General features: G+C 39.4%; 2 protein-coding genes across 6 annotated transcripts; both read right to left on the bottom strand.

The window, feature by feature from the left end:
• Positions 1–951: 951 nt before the first annotated feature.
• On the bottom strand, positions 952–4,923 carry LOC123957218 (platelet-derived growth factor receptor-like protein). Its single transcript, XM_046029862.1, has 7 exons — positions 4,479–4,923; positions 4,080–4,246; positions 3,815–3,957; positions 3,557–3,708; positions 3,149–3,442; positions 2,102–2,241; positions 952–1,327 (listed from the first exon to the last, which is right to left on the bottom strand). Exons 1-7 carry the CDS (start codon positions 4,558–4,560, stop codon positions 1,121–1,123), a joined length of 1,185 nt encoding a protein of 394 aa, XP_045885818.1. The 5' UTR covers positions 4,561–4,923; the 3' UTR covers positions 952–1,120.
• Positions 4,924–5,770: 847 nt separating this feature from the next.
• LOC123957216 (cationic amino acid transporter 2-like) lies at positions 5,771–14,083 on the bottom strand. Of its 5 annotated transcripts, none has more exons than XM_046029858.1 (14): positions 13,992–14,083; positions 12,588–12,654; positions 12,270–12,290; positions 11,508–11,881; positions 10,823–10,978; positions 10,572–10,737; positions 10,342–10,478; positions 9,241–9,463; positions 7,525–7,661; positions 7,338–7,440; positions 7,099–7,232; positions 6,783–6,949; positions 6,575–6,683; positions 5,771–6,487 (listed from the first exon to the last, which is right to left on the bottom strand). In XM_046029858.1, exons 4-14 carry the CDS (start codon positions 11,875–11,877, stop codon positions 6,357–6,359), a joined length of 1,833 nt encoding a protein of 610 aa, XP_045885814.1. In that variant the 5' UTR covers positions 11,878–11,881; positions 12,270–12,290; positions 12,588–12,654; positions 13,992–14,083; the 3' UTR covers positions 5,771–6,356. The 5 variants fall into 5 exon arrangements, with proteins under 5 accessions (XP_045885814.1, XP_045885813.1, XP_045885817.1 ...); XM_046029857.1 differs by having other exon boundaries at positions 12,270–12,286; XM_046029861.1 differs by having other exon boundaries at positions 11,508–11,878; positions 12,270–12,286.
• Between the last annotated feature and the right edge of the window lie 489 nt (positions 14,084–14,572).

Here is a 14,572-nt window from a genome sequence, read left to right as displayed (position 1 = left end):
GGCATGTAGGTGCGCTACATAAACAAAAAACACCCAGTTTGTGCTTGACCCCAGGGCTGGATTACCAACTGGTAAAATGCTGCGACTCCCCCAAGGGCCCCAAACCCTCCAGGGCACACAAAAGTCTTAAGTTCATTGCTTGCTTGATGGTTTAGTCATTTGATTGATTTTAAATGTCTAAAATCCCATATCAAGTAATGCAGGTCCTGCTTTATGTTGTTGGTCTGTCTTGTAGAAGGGCCCTGTGTCAAAAACTTGTTATTTTTTTTCACATTGTGTTCATATGCTGCATATTATTAAATAAAGTTTTGCCACACACTAACTGCTGGTTGGCCTCTGTGTGTAGTGTGCTGTTTGCACTGTACTTGAGCACACTATGGAGAGGGTCAGAGGTAAGGGCTCAAGAGTGGCCCACATCTAACTGTTGCCACTGGGCCCCCTAACACACTAATACAGCCATTTACTTCTTCTTATTTCTGTAAGGCTTCTGTAAGGCTTCAACTATATATATATATATATATATATATATAGGTAGATTTATTTATTACTGGATTATTAGAATTGTTGCAGATTTATTTTCTACTGATTTACTAATCCACAAATCATTTCAGTCATACATTTTTGTCTAGAGCAAACATGTTTTAGTTTTAGATTTGTTTCTCAGTATAACAACATCCATAAATAAATGTAACTGTGAAAATTACAAGATTATGGTATGTATGAAAATATTATGAACATTACAACTTAGTGTTAATAATGATCAACATTAATTAACTTAAGATATCACAATATTGAGATACTAAACGCATATTACACGATAATGCAGATGCTTTATCTGCTAAAAATAATAATATCATCACAACTGTTTGTTTTATTTTTATTTTTATTTTCTTCATCTTTGGCAGGGTCATGCACTAAAAAAAATAAGTAGAAAAAGACAAAGAAACACTGTGTGTATACAAAACTTTTAGTATGCAAGCCTGAAGCACAACAATTTACATACATTCATCATTTTCTTGTAATTATGTATTCATATGTGACTGATAAAATAGTGAAGGCGTCCACCACCCTCTCTTTCTCTCTCTGTCTTGTCTCAGTGATATCATCCAGTTTTGATGGTTTATGGTTTCTTAGGTTTGGCTTTGGGGACCACTTTCACGTTGGTGGACACTGATGTGCCCCCTTGCAGGTTCTGGGCAGTGCAGGTGTATGTTCCCTGGTCCACATCTCTCACCTCGTCCACCAGGAGGATGGACTGAGACTGCTGTCGAGCCGCTCCTCCACTGACTGGACTGATGCTCTCTTGTGTGTATAGAGGCCTCCCAATCTGCAACCAGCACAGGTGCTCTGTTCAGTTTGATATATAAACACATACTGTACAGCAGTGGGAAGGGTTGAGCCACAGCAAGGGTGGAGATTTAGGGCTGGGGGTGGAGGATGAGCAGATTCATGTTTGTGATGATTCTCATTCATCCAGGTCTCAGTTATCCACGGTGGGTTAAAATCAAGGGCAAATGGACTTTTCGAGTATCTTCAACCAAGGCCAGTTGCTCTTCATTTATCCCACCTTGGATAATATGATTCATGAGGTGACATAAACAAATGGAAGTGCTCTGATGCTAGCAAGGCTATGTTGCTAACCTGAGACTTTTGTTTATTTCAATCGCTGATATTGTTAAAGATTAATAAAAAATTTAATCTCATAACTTTTGCTGAACTTTTTTCGGCTTCTAAAGGCGTCACGACAGCAAAAGTTTGAGAACCACTGGTGTACAGCATGTGAGAAAAGTGACCTCTTTACAATAACCCCTTATGTTTGCAGCCTAAATATTTGTAAGTCAGATTAGTAAGTCATTAATAAATAGTTATAGGTCTGGATGCTCTGCAGTCCATAGGTTAGATGCTTCTTAACTAATAACAAACTAGCTCTAAAAACACAGTATGCTATAATAACAGAGGGTGTACCCCATCACTTCATTTGTCTCACAAATAACCGGAAATGTATTTTTTATGCATCTAAATGGCTTATTACTGATCTGTAGCGCATTAATAAATTATATATTATCATTATCAAACAGCCCTCTCTCCCTGAGCGTCTAACCTGCTGTCCTGGGTACTCCCAGGTGAACTCTACAACCACGTCCTGTTCTCCCACCACGGAGCAGCTGACACGCAGATTCTCCCCCACTGCCACCGAGCTTGACGAGGCCTGGATCACTGGAGCAGGAGGAGCCATGGGGTCTAATGGCAAATGGGGAATGTGAGTTACTTAACACCAAACATTTATTAATTCAACAGTGACTTGTATTAGTCAGCATAAGTCTAAAGTCTTAAAAATGTAAATGGGTACAACAATGCCGTCTTCAAGTAGTAGCACTACTTTATGTACAAGTGTGTAGAGAAAGCTACTCAACAACAAAAGTGCTTATCCAAACAGTTACTTCTAGTAGTGATAATCTGTCATTCCTTTTCTGATTTATCGTTTAGTCTATAAAAGGTCAAAAATCTATCTAAAATTAGAAAAGCTGAAGTACGAAAGTCGAAATACAGAGACTGAAAGAAGGTGAATTTGCATGCGGAATCAAGTTGAAGTGTCAAACGTTTGAATCAGCTGCAATGGAAGTGCGGAAAATAGTTGAAGAGTCAGTTGAAGTGTATGCAGAAAAAATGGCCTGGATGTGAAAGTCCTGAGAGAAATCACTGCCAGTTCAAGTGAATAAACTGAAACATGTTTTTAGTTGAAGTGTTGGCTGAAGTGTGAAGCACTGAAAGCAATTTGAGTAAACTGTGTTTGAACCGTGAAAATTGTGGGCGTTTGAATAGCTGAATAAAAAAAGTTTTGTGTGGTTGTGAAACCCTGAGACCTGAAAGGGTGTGAAGTGTTAGTTGGGCTCTAAGCATTGAAAGGAGTAGAACTGTCAGTTGTTTGTTTTGATCAACAGTCAAAAAGCACACAAACTGTATAAAAAATAAAAAAGTAGCAAATCCTTGCATTAGAAAAGTGGGAACCAACAGTATAACTACATGTTCATAATATTTCTCTGCCTTCCTGTCTGATGCATGCTGGCAGACCCTTTGTCCCTGATCAGCAATCGGCAACACATTCATTTGTGATTTAGGGAACGGACGATTTCGTGGCAGCACTCACACTTCACGTAGATGAGCATGTACTTGGTGGAGCTCTGCCTCAGGTTGCCCAGACTGGCTACACAGTACAACTCTCCAGCATGATAAGGCCGGGGTCGATGAATGGTGAAGCCCTTCCTGACATTAAAGGAGATTTCTGTCCCGTCCACCGCCACCTCCACTGGTGGAAACTCGCGGTGCAGGGTTACTTTGGCCTCGGGTGACGTCACCTGGCAGGGGAGGAGCGTTGGCCAGTTGGTTCTCAGCTGAATCACCTCGTAGTAGTCAGACGATGGAACAAATAGTTCTTGTGGATCTGATTGACGCAGTGATAAGATATGGCAGACAATAAAATAACATGTGAATGTAAAAGAGGCCTGCAGTTTTGAAATGTGCGTGGGTAAGCATCAATAAAGATTATTCACTGTACCGGGAAAGAAGACAAAGACTTTGATAGCTTTGTCATACTCCTTCCTGCAGTCTGTGTCTTCACAGTACATAGGATAACAGGTGTACACCCCTGTGTCTGCACCGGTAGTGTTGACTAATGTCAGAACGCCATATCGCTCCTGTTGGACAATCCTGCAGAGCCAAAACAGTCAGAGAACATACTGACTCTCCAACAGATTTTCATCATTCTATCATTAGAAGGATAAATTGTACATGATTTATCAACCCCTTCGCTTACCTGAGCCTTCCATCGTCATCCTCCTCCAGGTACGAGGGGACACTCCATTGCACAGGTTTACCCCTGCACCTCAACTCCAGAGTGTCTCCTGTCTGCACACTTATAGTTTCTCCCACTTTCTTGAACTTCCCTCTGTTTAGCACCTTTATGTGTGAAATGCAAAATCATACAGTTCTACTAAAATATCACAGATGCAGTCAATTTGTCTGTGTTTAATGAATGCTCTTTTAATATATCAAACGTTATTGCGTGCTAGATGAAATACCTGTGTGAGGAAGTTCTGTGCTGGGGCTGCTTGTTTAGCTTTGATTTTGGGTTTGGCTGTTACTGCTCTGGGCCCTTTATTTGTTGATTTCCCAAGTCTGGGTTTGCTTGGCTTCGACCTCCTCCCTGGAGTGGTCTTCTGTTCGTGGGAGTCTTTTTGACAATAAGCTACAAAGGGTGCAAAGTACATGCATCTAAAGTTTGCAAATATAGATGCAGTTAAATGTTTAATGATATGAATAGAATGATAAGTAGTTACTGTCTTCTTAAAAAAGATTGCTCTGTGTGGCAATGGTGTCTAGAGTGAGCCATGTCATGCATTAGGCCAACAAAAATCTCCTCTCCTTAGTAAGTCTAGGAACACGTGTTCACAGAGCAACAAGTGAATAAAGTCACTTACCTAACTCGAAGATTATGGCACAAATAAGGAGAGCGCTCAGCAACAGCCTTCCCTTTGACCCAAACAAGTTCACCAAAGGCATGATTGATCACAGTGGGTTATCAAAGTGGTCTGTGGACTGTTAGTTTCTGCAGTTCAACATAGAGAACGTACTGCAAAAATCAAAAGCAAGGAAGGAGAGAGAGAAGAGGAGGAGGGCAGAGACTGCGAAATGAGCCGTCAGCTGTTTACCAGAATAACACAAATTCCTCCTCCTGAGAGTGGCATTAGTACCCCAAATTCCTCCTGACTGGCTCAATGGAGGCTTTCAAGCCTGTCTGGACCAATGAGGGTCCAGAAACAGAGGCTCCTCCGTGTGGAATCGCACAGCCTGTTTGCTTAGCTGCTGGACTGGAAGTGTCCTAGCAGAGTCTGGCCCTCCAAAACACACCAAACAGCCCAGACAAAGACTGTGGCATGGTTATTACAAACATTTGGTGCCCAATAAACCTTGTGTCCTACATATACTGATTGTCTTTCCACTGGGAAAACAAATCACAGGCTCAACCAGCTTTATAAAATGCACAAAATCATATTATAAAAATAATCATCAGCTTATCTAGTAAGGTATATTTATCTATTGCGAAAGGCATACAACTTTTTAATTTGTCATGCTTCATGTAATTTCATGTAAACAGCCTTGAGGTGCTTTTTAAGGTACAAGGTACAAGGCATTTTTATTTGTCACATTACAACAGGTTGTAAAGTGAAATTGAGTTTATAACTCCCTTCTGCTATGTAGCAGACACTATACAGTAATATAAAAGCAATAATAAAAATGGTAGACAGAAATAAACTATATGCATCGGAGCAGGACACCAACAATATAGTGTGAAACAATTCTATGAAAACAAGATATTAATGTGAATGCCCTCTAGTGTTTAATGTGAAGAACTTGTGATTTTAGGCTATATAAATAAACTTGAATTGACTGGATATCTCTGTACTCACCAATAATCCTCTGACAAATTACATGTTTCTAAACAGGAAAAGAAATCAAGGTTTTGCATATTTGATTAAATCCACAGCATGCTGTACACAGTGAGAACAATGTAAACCTTTCCTTGTGAGTGACTAGCTAAGCCGCGATTTTGAACATGACACAGGTAAGCCGCTGTGAAAGGTCCTTTTGTTCCCTGTGAACTATAATGGGTAGTGAGCCTCTGGTAGTGGGTCTCTGGCACTTTTTCTGAGATAACGAGTGGAACTCTTTTCATCAACGTGCCCTTCAGAAAATTACCTCCAGATTGTAGTCGTGTTGAAAACCGGATTCTCTCTTTTTTATTATTAAGGAATACATTTGCAATATATAATTATAAAACATGTACAGTTTCCATATTTACACACTAACATTCGCAAGATTATCTGTATCTACATTGTACATACAGTCTTACTCTATATTTTTATGTGTAAAAAAACCCCTAACATTTAAAATTGAAACTAAAATGTTTAACATTTTACAATTGATATGAAAAGTGTATCTATGTTATTTAAGTGTTATAAAATTATAAATTATCACCAGTTTGAGCCCTTTTGTTCTTTTTCTTTTTAAACACAGGTGTAAACTACAAAGATACAGGCAGCATATACACGTCCAAAAATATGTCAGGCATCATTTCAGTGTTGACAATAAGAATATTTAGATAAATGACAAACTCCATCAACATGTAATAAAGTCTCAGTGTGGAATAAAAGTCAACAAGTTGGCACATCTCCATTTGTCTGCGTTTCAACACTGTACACCTGTCAGATATTGAACACTGCAGAAACAGTAGTTACACACTTAAAGCAGTTACTCACTGTAACATATCAATCTATTCCTCTCTGCTTCAGCCCAACTCAGAATTTTGCTTCTTTAATGGTGCTCTTTTCTATTCGTTCGCTGACTGTTTCAATCTTCATCTGGCCGGCCATGAGACGCTTCCTCTGAACACTGTGACGCACGCCATAGCAAAAATAAATGAGTAACCCTGGAGAGAGAAGATGGGGATCATTACAGTTAGGCAACTCACTCAATAAAAACCCTCTAAGCCTTTCAAGCAGAAACATGGTCTTACCCACTAACATCCAAATAGAGTATCGTATCCATGTGTCTCCACCTAACTGGACCATCAGGTATACGTTGATGAGTGTGCTCACTAAAGGCAATGCAGGGAGTAAGGGCACCTGGGAACAGAGGAAACAGAGGATGTGAAAGTGTGATTTTCTAGTTTATGCTTATTATAACTTCCACATAAAATCTGGGTGCAATTAAAATATTATCACCATGAAAGTTGCCTTGGTGGCATTCTGTGGGTGCCTCCAGATGATGAAAATGTTTAATAGCAAGATACAGGCGAGGATGCAGACAATCGCCACACACCATGCTTCCATACGGGCCAGAGCATCTAATGCCTTGGTCAGAGTGACACACAATGCAGTCACACATACAACTGCAAAAGAAGAATGAGAGAGATCAGTTTGTGGACCAGAAAGATAAAGGCAATTTCAAAGAAAGTGTTAGTGGTCAAGAAAAGGCAGTAGAGTGCTAAAGAAACAATTGAACACCTACAAATGCTGCAGTAATGTCTGCCTTACGTACCAGAGAATACAGTCAGCATGGTGACTCTTCTTGAGGTGTATGAAGTGGGAGAAGATGGAGGCGTCAGGAAGCCAAACTTGGTCTTTGGCTCTATAACCTGTAGGTCTGTGTCTTCAGATGGCCCCACTTGGTACCTTGATTGCAATAAGAGAGAGAAATATGTAACAAATTCAGTTTGTTTTTCAGCATTCAAGGTAGATAAAGCACTGTGGGAGTGGAACCAGATCAGATAAATATACCTCAGGATTAAGATGCATATGGCCACGAGTGTGTAAGCAAACAGAGTGCCGATGGACATCATTTCCACCAGTGCTTCCAGGTCAAACAGCAGAGCCATGATGGCTGAAAGATGACAAACAGGGAATACAGAGTTACTTCAAGTCCTAAATCCTCACCACATGTGCATAGACGCTGGAAAATCTGTACCTGCCACAATTCCAGATGATATAGTAGCTATAGCAGGACTGCCCTTGGAGGTGACCTTGCTCAAGGATTGGAAAAGGAGGCCGTCTCTTGCCATGGCGAACAGCACCCGTGGCATTGGGAACATCGAACCCAGTAGGCTGGAGAGACAAACGCAAACAGGGTCAGTCAACGACCATCTAGCTTGGTTACACGTTATATTACAATGTATTAATTGTTTGGAGTGCACTAGTACATTATGTTCTGATACATACTATTTTGTTTTTACAAAAACTAAAAGAAGCCAACTTTCTGAAAATGCTAACTTCTCATCTTGTTCTCTTGTACCTCTCAGCAAATTCTTTCTTACTGCTACACTGTTGCAGTTCAAACAATTACATTGTAAATTGGGAAGAATTACACTGTACGTTGTGGGCCATATTAAAAGGTTTCACCAAATGCTTTTAATACCAACACAGCTTCTCTTTAATTTAGAAACAGACTGGCTGAAAGACTGATTATTCCCTACATCTCCATGCTGGTTTGTCAGTCCTAATTTCTTTGCTGGTATTCTGTCTCAAACTGATATGAGTGATGGAATAATTTTATTTGGCAAAGTGTTTTCAAATGGTTGTTTATTTAAGACCCCACCCTTTCCTCATAAATTGAAGTCATGCAACTTTAAATTTCACTTTGCATTTGTTTCTTGATGTCCCTTCCTTTTTCACAGATGGCCTTTCTAAAGAAAATATGTGTTGCACTTTATCATATATGTCTCATCTTGTTTCATCTTGTCAGACAGACAAACAAAACAAATGCTCCGGCAGCCACAGTGGTGGTACAAGTTACACTTGTTAGCAAAATGGTAGTTCCCAACAGAGAGTAATGTGAGAACACGGTAAAACGTCTAACCATAACAGATTTTTTGAATTTGCAGTTTGAGAACCTGTATATGATTAATCAGTTTTATGGTTAACAGTGAATGTTTTTCATTGAACTCACAAAACCTTCCTTTTAGAAAGACATATATCTCTATCTTCTTGCACTATGTTAAGTTAACAATCCAGTAACCTGGCGGTGCTGCACACCTTGTAGCATTCTTGAATGCTTTCCAGGTTTTGGTGAAGATGATTTTCTGAGGAAATATTGCAGCAGAGCACGCTTTGTTATTTCAGTATAGTAGAGTAGAGTAGAAAATTACAGTGGAGATTAAAAAATAAAGCCAGATTTTTCACTGAGATGTGTAGTGGGTCTGTAAACTCTGGTAATCTTTTCCTTTCCAGTGGCAATTTAGATTAGTCTTTATCTAATGTTTCTGAAACCACACGTGTTCAGATATGGCTGTGTTATGATTATCTACCTCTCTTTTAACATCATATTTCTCCTTTACGTCACACTGGGGATGCACTGGGATGGTCTACATCTATTTGTATCAAAGTGCTATCAAAAACAACCCACTATATCCTCAGAAGTTATGGAAATCTAGAAGTCTTACCAAGCATGGGCTGAAAATTGGTGCATTTTCTAACAAAAAACAGCATTGGCTTTGTATCAGGGGATCACCAGAGTTATTAGGATCCTCTGGGGACCATGAATGTCTGTACTACACTTCATGGCAGTCCATCCAATACATGAATGAATGACTCTGTCAGACTAACATTGCAATTCCAAGAAAGTTAAACATTTTTAGCCCATAAATTGTTTTCCCTGACCCTGACTGTACTACCAGTAGTTTCATACCTTGTGGACAGGGCACACAGCGATCCCACAGCCACAGCGTATTTGGCGGGAGCCCACCCGACATACTCAAAGGCCACTGGCAGGGGGCTTTTTTTACTGAGCATGTAGTAAGGCATCATCAGGGTGAGAGCAGCAGACACAGCAAAGTAGGCCAGGAAACAGATAAGTAGTGAGGCCACAATGCCCAGAGGGACAGACTTCTGAGGGTTCTTCACCTCCTCACCTGTGGAGAAAGAAACACGAGATGTCAGTGACACTGATGATATTTCTCCTTCGTGTCTGTCATGCTGTCATGTGAAATCAAAAGAACAATATCCCAAAAATATGATAAACGCCTGTTACAATTTTGATATCCAACAATCCAACAACGTTTTAAAAGTTTTGAAAATTGAAGGAAAAGGAGTGACTATGGTTACAATTGGGTGTTGATTTCTAAAGAGCCTGTTAAAAAGTATTACTGTGTGTGCTGGATAATCTTTGGTTGTATCAAAGCTGTTGTAATATAATGTATTACTAAGGATGACTAATTATTTTCTATATTATAAATTATTTTCTATATTATATTAGGTAATATCAATAAAACATGGCCACAGTGTGTTTTATAAATACTGCTTAATTTATTCATTTATTTAGGTTTATTATATGATACAAGAGAAGGAACATCATTAACTGATGATTTAGCAGTGTAAATGTGCAATACTGTGATCATTCATGATAATATGAAGAATAATCATTTACTCCTTATGAAATAATAAATTAGTATGTAATAAGTGTCATAGCATCATCTTGACAGTAAATCTCGAGGGTTCATTACTGACCCTGGAAATAGCAGTTAGTAGCAGATATCAAATTCATTAATAGAATGCTGCATTTCATTGGAGGAATTGTATTAATCCTTACACTTGAAGTCATATTTGAGCAACAGCACAGCAAAGTTATTGAAACCTGTTGCTACACTGCAAAGTTTGGCACACATTTCTGCTTTGTCATTGCATACACAGTGTTATGCCTATTTGATCTCATATTTATTTAGTAATGCATCATATACTGGCAAAAATAGCCATATGTAACAACAGTGATAAAGGGAGAAATTGTCCTCACCTGTTGTAGCAATGCAGTCAAATCCAACAAAAGCATAGAAACATGTCGCAGCTCCGGCTATCGTTCCACTAATGCCATATGGGAAGAATCCACCCACTCCATACATACTTGTCACATTGGCAGTGGAGCTCAAGTTTCTAAAGTGGGTTAGAGAGCATTATTTTGTAGTTATTTACATTAAGATAACAAGGAGAGTAATGTATTTCTATAAGACAGGATCCTGCACTTACTTGAATTCTGCTGTGGCGTTTATAAGAACATCTTCACTGATTTGCCAGTTGGAGATGTGTCCCTTGATGAACCCAGAGATGATTACAAACAGCAGCACCAGGATGTTGATCGCTGTGAAGATCTTGTTGATTGTTGTTGACTCTTTCACTCCAAATGCCAGCACACCTTCATGGAAAACATGCAGAATGTTTATTTTGTGTGTGTATGTATAACTGTTGCCACCTTAATTACACCGGTGTCATCATTTTACCTGACAGTATCAAGACGAGAACAGCAGCAAAGACATCTGGGTAAGGTGCCAGGCCAGGGAGGCCAATGGCTGCATGTTCTTCAAAGTATTTCGATATGACGCCCCCTATGAGGTCATCAAATGTCCCACTCCACGCCAGCGCAACGCTGGATGTCCCTGAGTAGATTGTGATAGAAAGATGAAATAAACTTATCAGCCTGAGTCACCATTTAATTGTAGTCATAAACAGAGAATAACAATAGTGCTATTTCCTTCCCTGTTTCTGCAACACTTTATTTCTCCGTTATTTTAAACCACATTCCTGGTTTATGGGATTATCATCGTGCAAGCAAAGCGGTATAAAAAAACAAGAACTAAACCTTCAAACCATTAACAGCCATTAATAATCTGCTTATACAGCAGGTGAAAGGTAACAGAGCGTTGAAGAGTCTCATGCTGATGGTTGATCAGTTATGGGTTTTAGAATTCAGTGAGCCAAACATGTTACATTAGAGTAAAATATCTGTTTTTTCAGAGGATGGAAAGCAGAGAATAAATTGAAATCTTTTTTTTTTCCTGTACATTTATGGCATATAGAGGTAAGATTACTTATCATCAACATTTAACATCAACATTTTAGAATAATAGACATGATCATCGATTATAATTGATATTGCATGAAACAAATCCTGTGTATCACACTTGCCTATTACGTAGGAGAGTAACAGATTCCACCCAGTGATAAAAGCCAGTAGCTCTCCAATAGTCACATAGCTGTAAAGGTACGCTGAGCCTGTTTTGGGAACCCGGGACCCAAACTCTGCGTAGCACAGCCCGGCGAATATGGATGCCAGGGCGGCGATGAAGAAGGAGATTATGATGCTGGGTCCGGCAGTTTCTCTGGCCACCTCCCCAGACAGGACATAGACCCCAGCCCCTAGAGTGCTCCCCACGCCAAGGGCCACCAGGTCCAGAGTGGTCAGGCATCGGTTAAACGTGGACTGCTCCCCCTCGGGCTCCAGGGGCTTCGTCCGAGACAGGCTCACCAGAAAGGACTTTACGCTGCCACACGGCATGCTTCTAGGGGTTTGGATCAGGATGGAAAGATAGGGGAATGATAAAGGAAGAGACAGATGGGAGTGCAGTTTGATGTCATTGGGAGAGACGTAGTAAGTGGAAGAAAAGGTGAGGGGAGGAAAGGGCAGATCAGTGAACCTGTCAGTGAATAATTGTCAGGTCAGCTCCACAGTTGAACATTTCCTCTTCAAAGAAACATTACTCTTAAAATCTCTTATTTAATTTAACATTGGCCTTACATTGGCAAAATAAACTATTTATTCTGAAAAAAAGAAACTTGGAAAAATTCTGTTTGGTCAAAGCCTAATTGTGTTCATATGTACCTCAAATGACATGCTCTAACAATCACTGAAATTACATTAAGAACAAAGAAAAGGCTGCATTGACTCACCTCTTCTGCGTAGTCTCCTGCCTCACAGGTGTGCAAAGAAGAGACAAATTAAAGATTTGTCATTCATGTAAATCACATTATTCTTTTATACATGCCCTACTTTATCACCTCCTGATATGATAGTGCTGATGCCTGGAGTTTTCACTGCTGCCGGCAGCAGTAAACAACGCCCCGCTCAGGGACTGCACTTTACTCAACCTTCAATTACATGCCATTTACTTCCTGAACATGTCTGTGGAATGCAGGAGCTTAATTTATAATTTTCTCTTCCCCTGGCAATAAAAACATTATTTTGTCGTTTGCAAAGTTTTTTCTCACCTCACCAGAGCAGTATCATGTCAGAGATAATCGCACTTCTCCACCTTTCTTCAGGGGGAAAAAATCACTGCAGATAAAATTTGACACAACCTGTGATTAGACCTTTATCTCCTCTCTACATTATCTATGGATGTGCAAAGTGTCCCCAAACCGGTAAACCTGGGAAACTGTCTTTACATTACCTGTGTTGACAAGTTTTGCAATAAGTTATAAAATTTTCTTAATGTAAATGACTACACCTGCTGCACAGTTTCCTCTTAACCAGAAGTAATTTGGTTATTTAATCCACATTCATAGTATCTGACACAGCAGGGATGGAAGGAATAAAAAGAAGGAAATTAACTAAGCATTAAGACCGTTAAACAGGGACAGTATTACATTTGTTTGTTTTCTTTTCTTAATTTTGCGGGTTTTCTGTATAAAAGAAAGTTGCTGAAAAAATGTGACGCTTCTTGTGAATAACTCTTGTGTGTACATAATGTCAGCAAGAGCTGTGGCTTTGATAATCTTTTCATGATTATGCCTTTAAGATAATCCAAGCCCTTAAGGTACACATTCGTCTATGACTTTGGATTTTGTCCTTTACAAAAAGGAACCAGTAAAAAAGAAGCTTCTGAAAGTGGAAATGGTAGAAACTGAGAAAAATAATCCACACTTTCAAAAGAAACCTGACTACTTTCCCAATGTCTGAAACCAATAAACAAAACTTATAAAATGAAAAACTGCAGTTGTTGCGTTTTTATATGGCATTCCCTCCAGAACTTTACAGTGTTCTTTACAGTGTGTTTGCATGCAAGTGTTGCTTAGAAAGAAACTTGTGGCCTCATCATTTAAGCTGTGCTAGAGTTTTCCTGCTTTTCTTATGAGAGCTGTGTTCCCATCTCGAGCTGGAGGTGTGAGCCTGCCAGACTAATGGCCCTGTGAGTTAATGAAACAGAGGACAAAGCAGCTTTCATGGCTTATGCATGCTGCAGGCTGCACACTTACTGTACTCTTTGAGAGGTAGCCTTCTCATCTCCCAACAGGGGATTTCAGCTCACCTAATCCCCCCTGGCATCTACTTAAGCAGGCAGGAGGCGAGTGGGAAGGCAGCCTGTGTGGACGGTCAAAGTACCTTTGACATACTTAAAAGCTCAGGCTTCCTATCTGAAGATAGAGGGACAATGGAGTAATGCTTAACTACATAACAACTACTATGCACGTCAGAGGACTGATCTAGATTCCAGTGAAGCTCAGTCAGTGATCATTAAAGAGTGACTGTCTATTGAGCATTTAAGAAGCATCCCAGATGCAGTGTTACAGGTAAATATTGTTGTCCAGTATTAAAATTCACAGATGCAAGTCAAAGCAGAGGTCAGAGAGTTGAATCTGACTTGCTGGTGGTAATTTCATACAGTTCTTTACCTTGTCTTCAGTCCCACGAGGAGTGACTGGTGACTGTGTGGAGAAAACAGCGCAGTGAAGCAAAAATATCCGTGCTGTTGACTTGGATGAAGGAAACATGATTTGTACTGCGATATATACAAGACTGGCCCGTGTGACCCTCCCACTCAATAGAATTACTTACAAAGTAGCCTTTCTCATTGCCGACCAGTTTGGATCATAATGTGCTCATTATTGCATGGAAGGCACAGGGTGAGAATTGTGAACAATAAATCCTATGCAGAATGTCAAAAATGCTTTTGTGCTCACTTCATTTGTTGTTTTGTTTTCATTCCATTTTTTAAATTCATGAATTTGATGGACAGATACATAAACAGATACACATTTTAGGGTATATAACTTGTTTGAGGGATTGATTGTCAGAAAACACTAATTTATTGTAGTAAGCAGTATTCCATTTTATTAAATAATTTATTATTATTTTTTATATGATGCATTATTATTATTATTTATTATTACAACGATTCTTTGTTCTGTTCTGAAGATTCAGTCATTTTATTGTTTTTCATGTATTTATGTTTATTTTATTTATCTAGTTTATG

The sequence above is a fragment of the Micropterus dolomieu genome, linkage group LG19 (assembly GCF_021292245.1).
Source record: "Micropterus dolomieu isolate WLL.071019.BEF.003 ecotype Adirondacks linkage group LG19, ASM2129224v1, whole genome shotgun sequence".
Classification (NCBI taxonomy): Eukaryota; Metazoa; Chordata; class Actinopteri; order Centrarchiformes; family Centrarchidae; genus Micropterus; species Micropterus dolomieu.
Note: the sequence above shows the minus strand (reverse complement) of the source record. Positions and strands in the feature narration are given on the sequence as shown.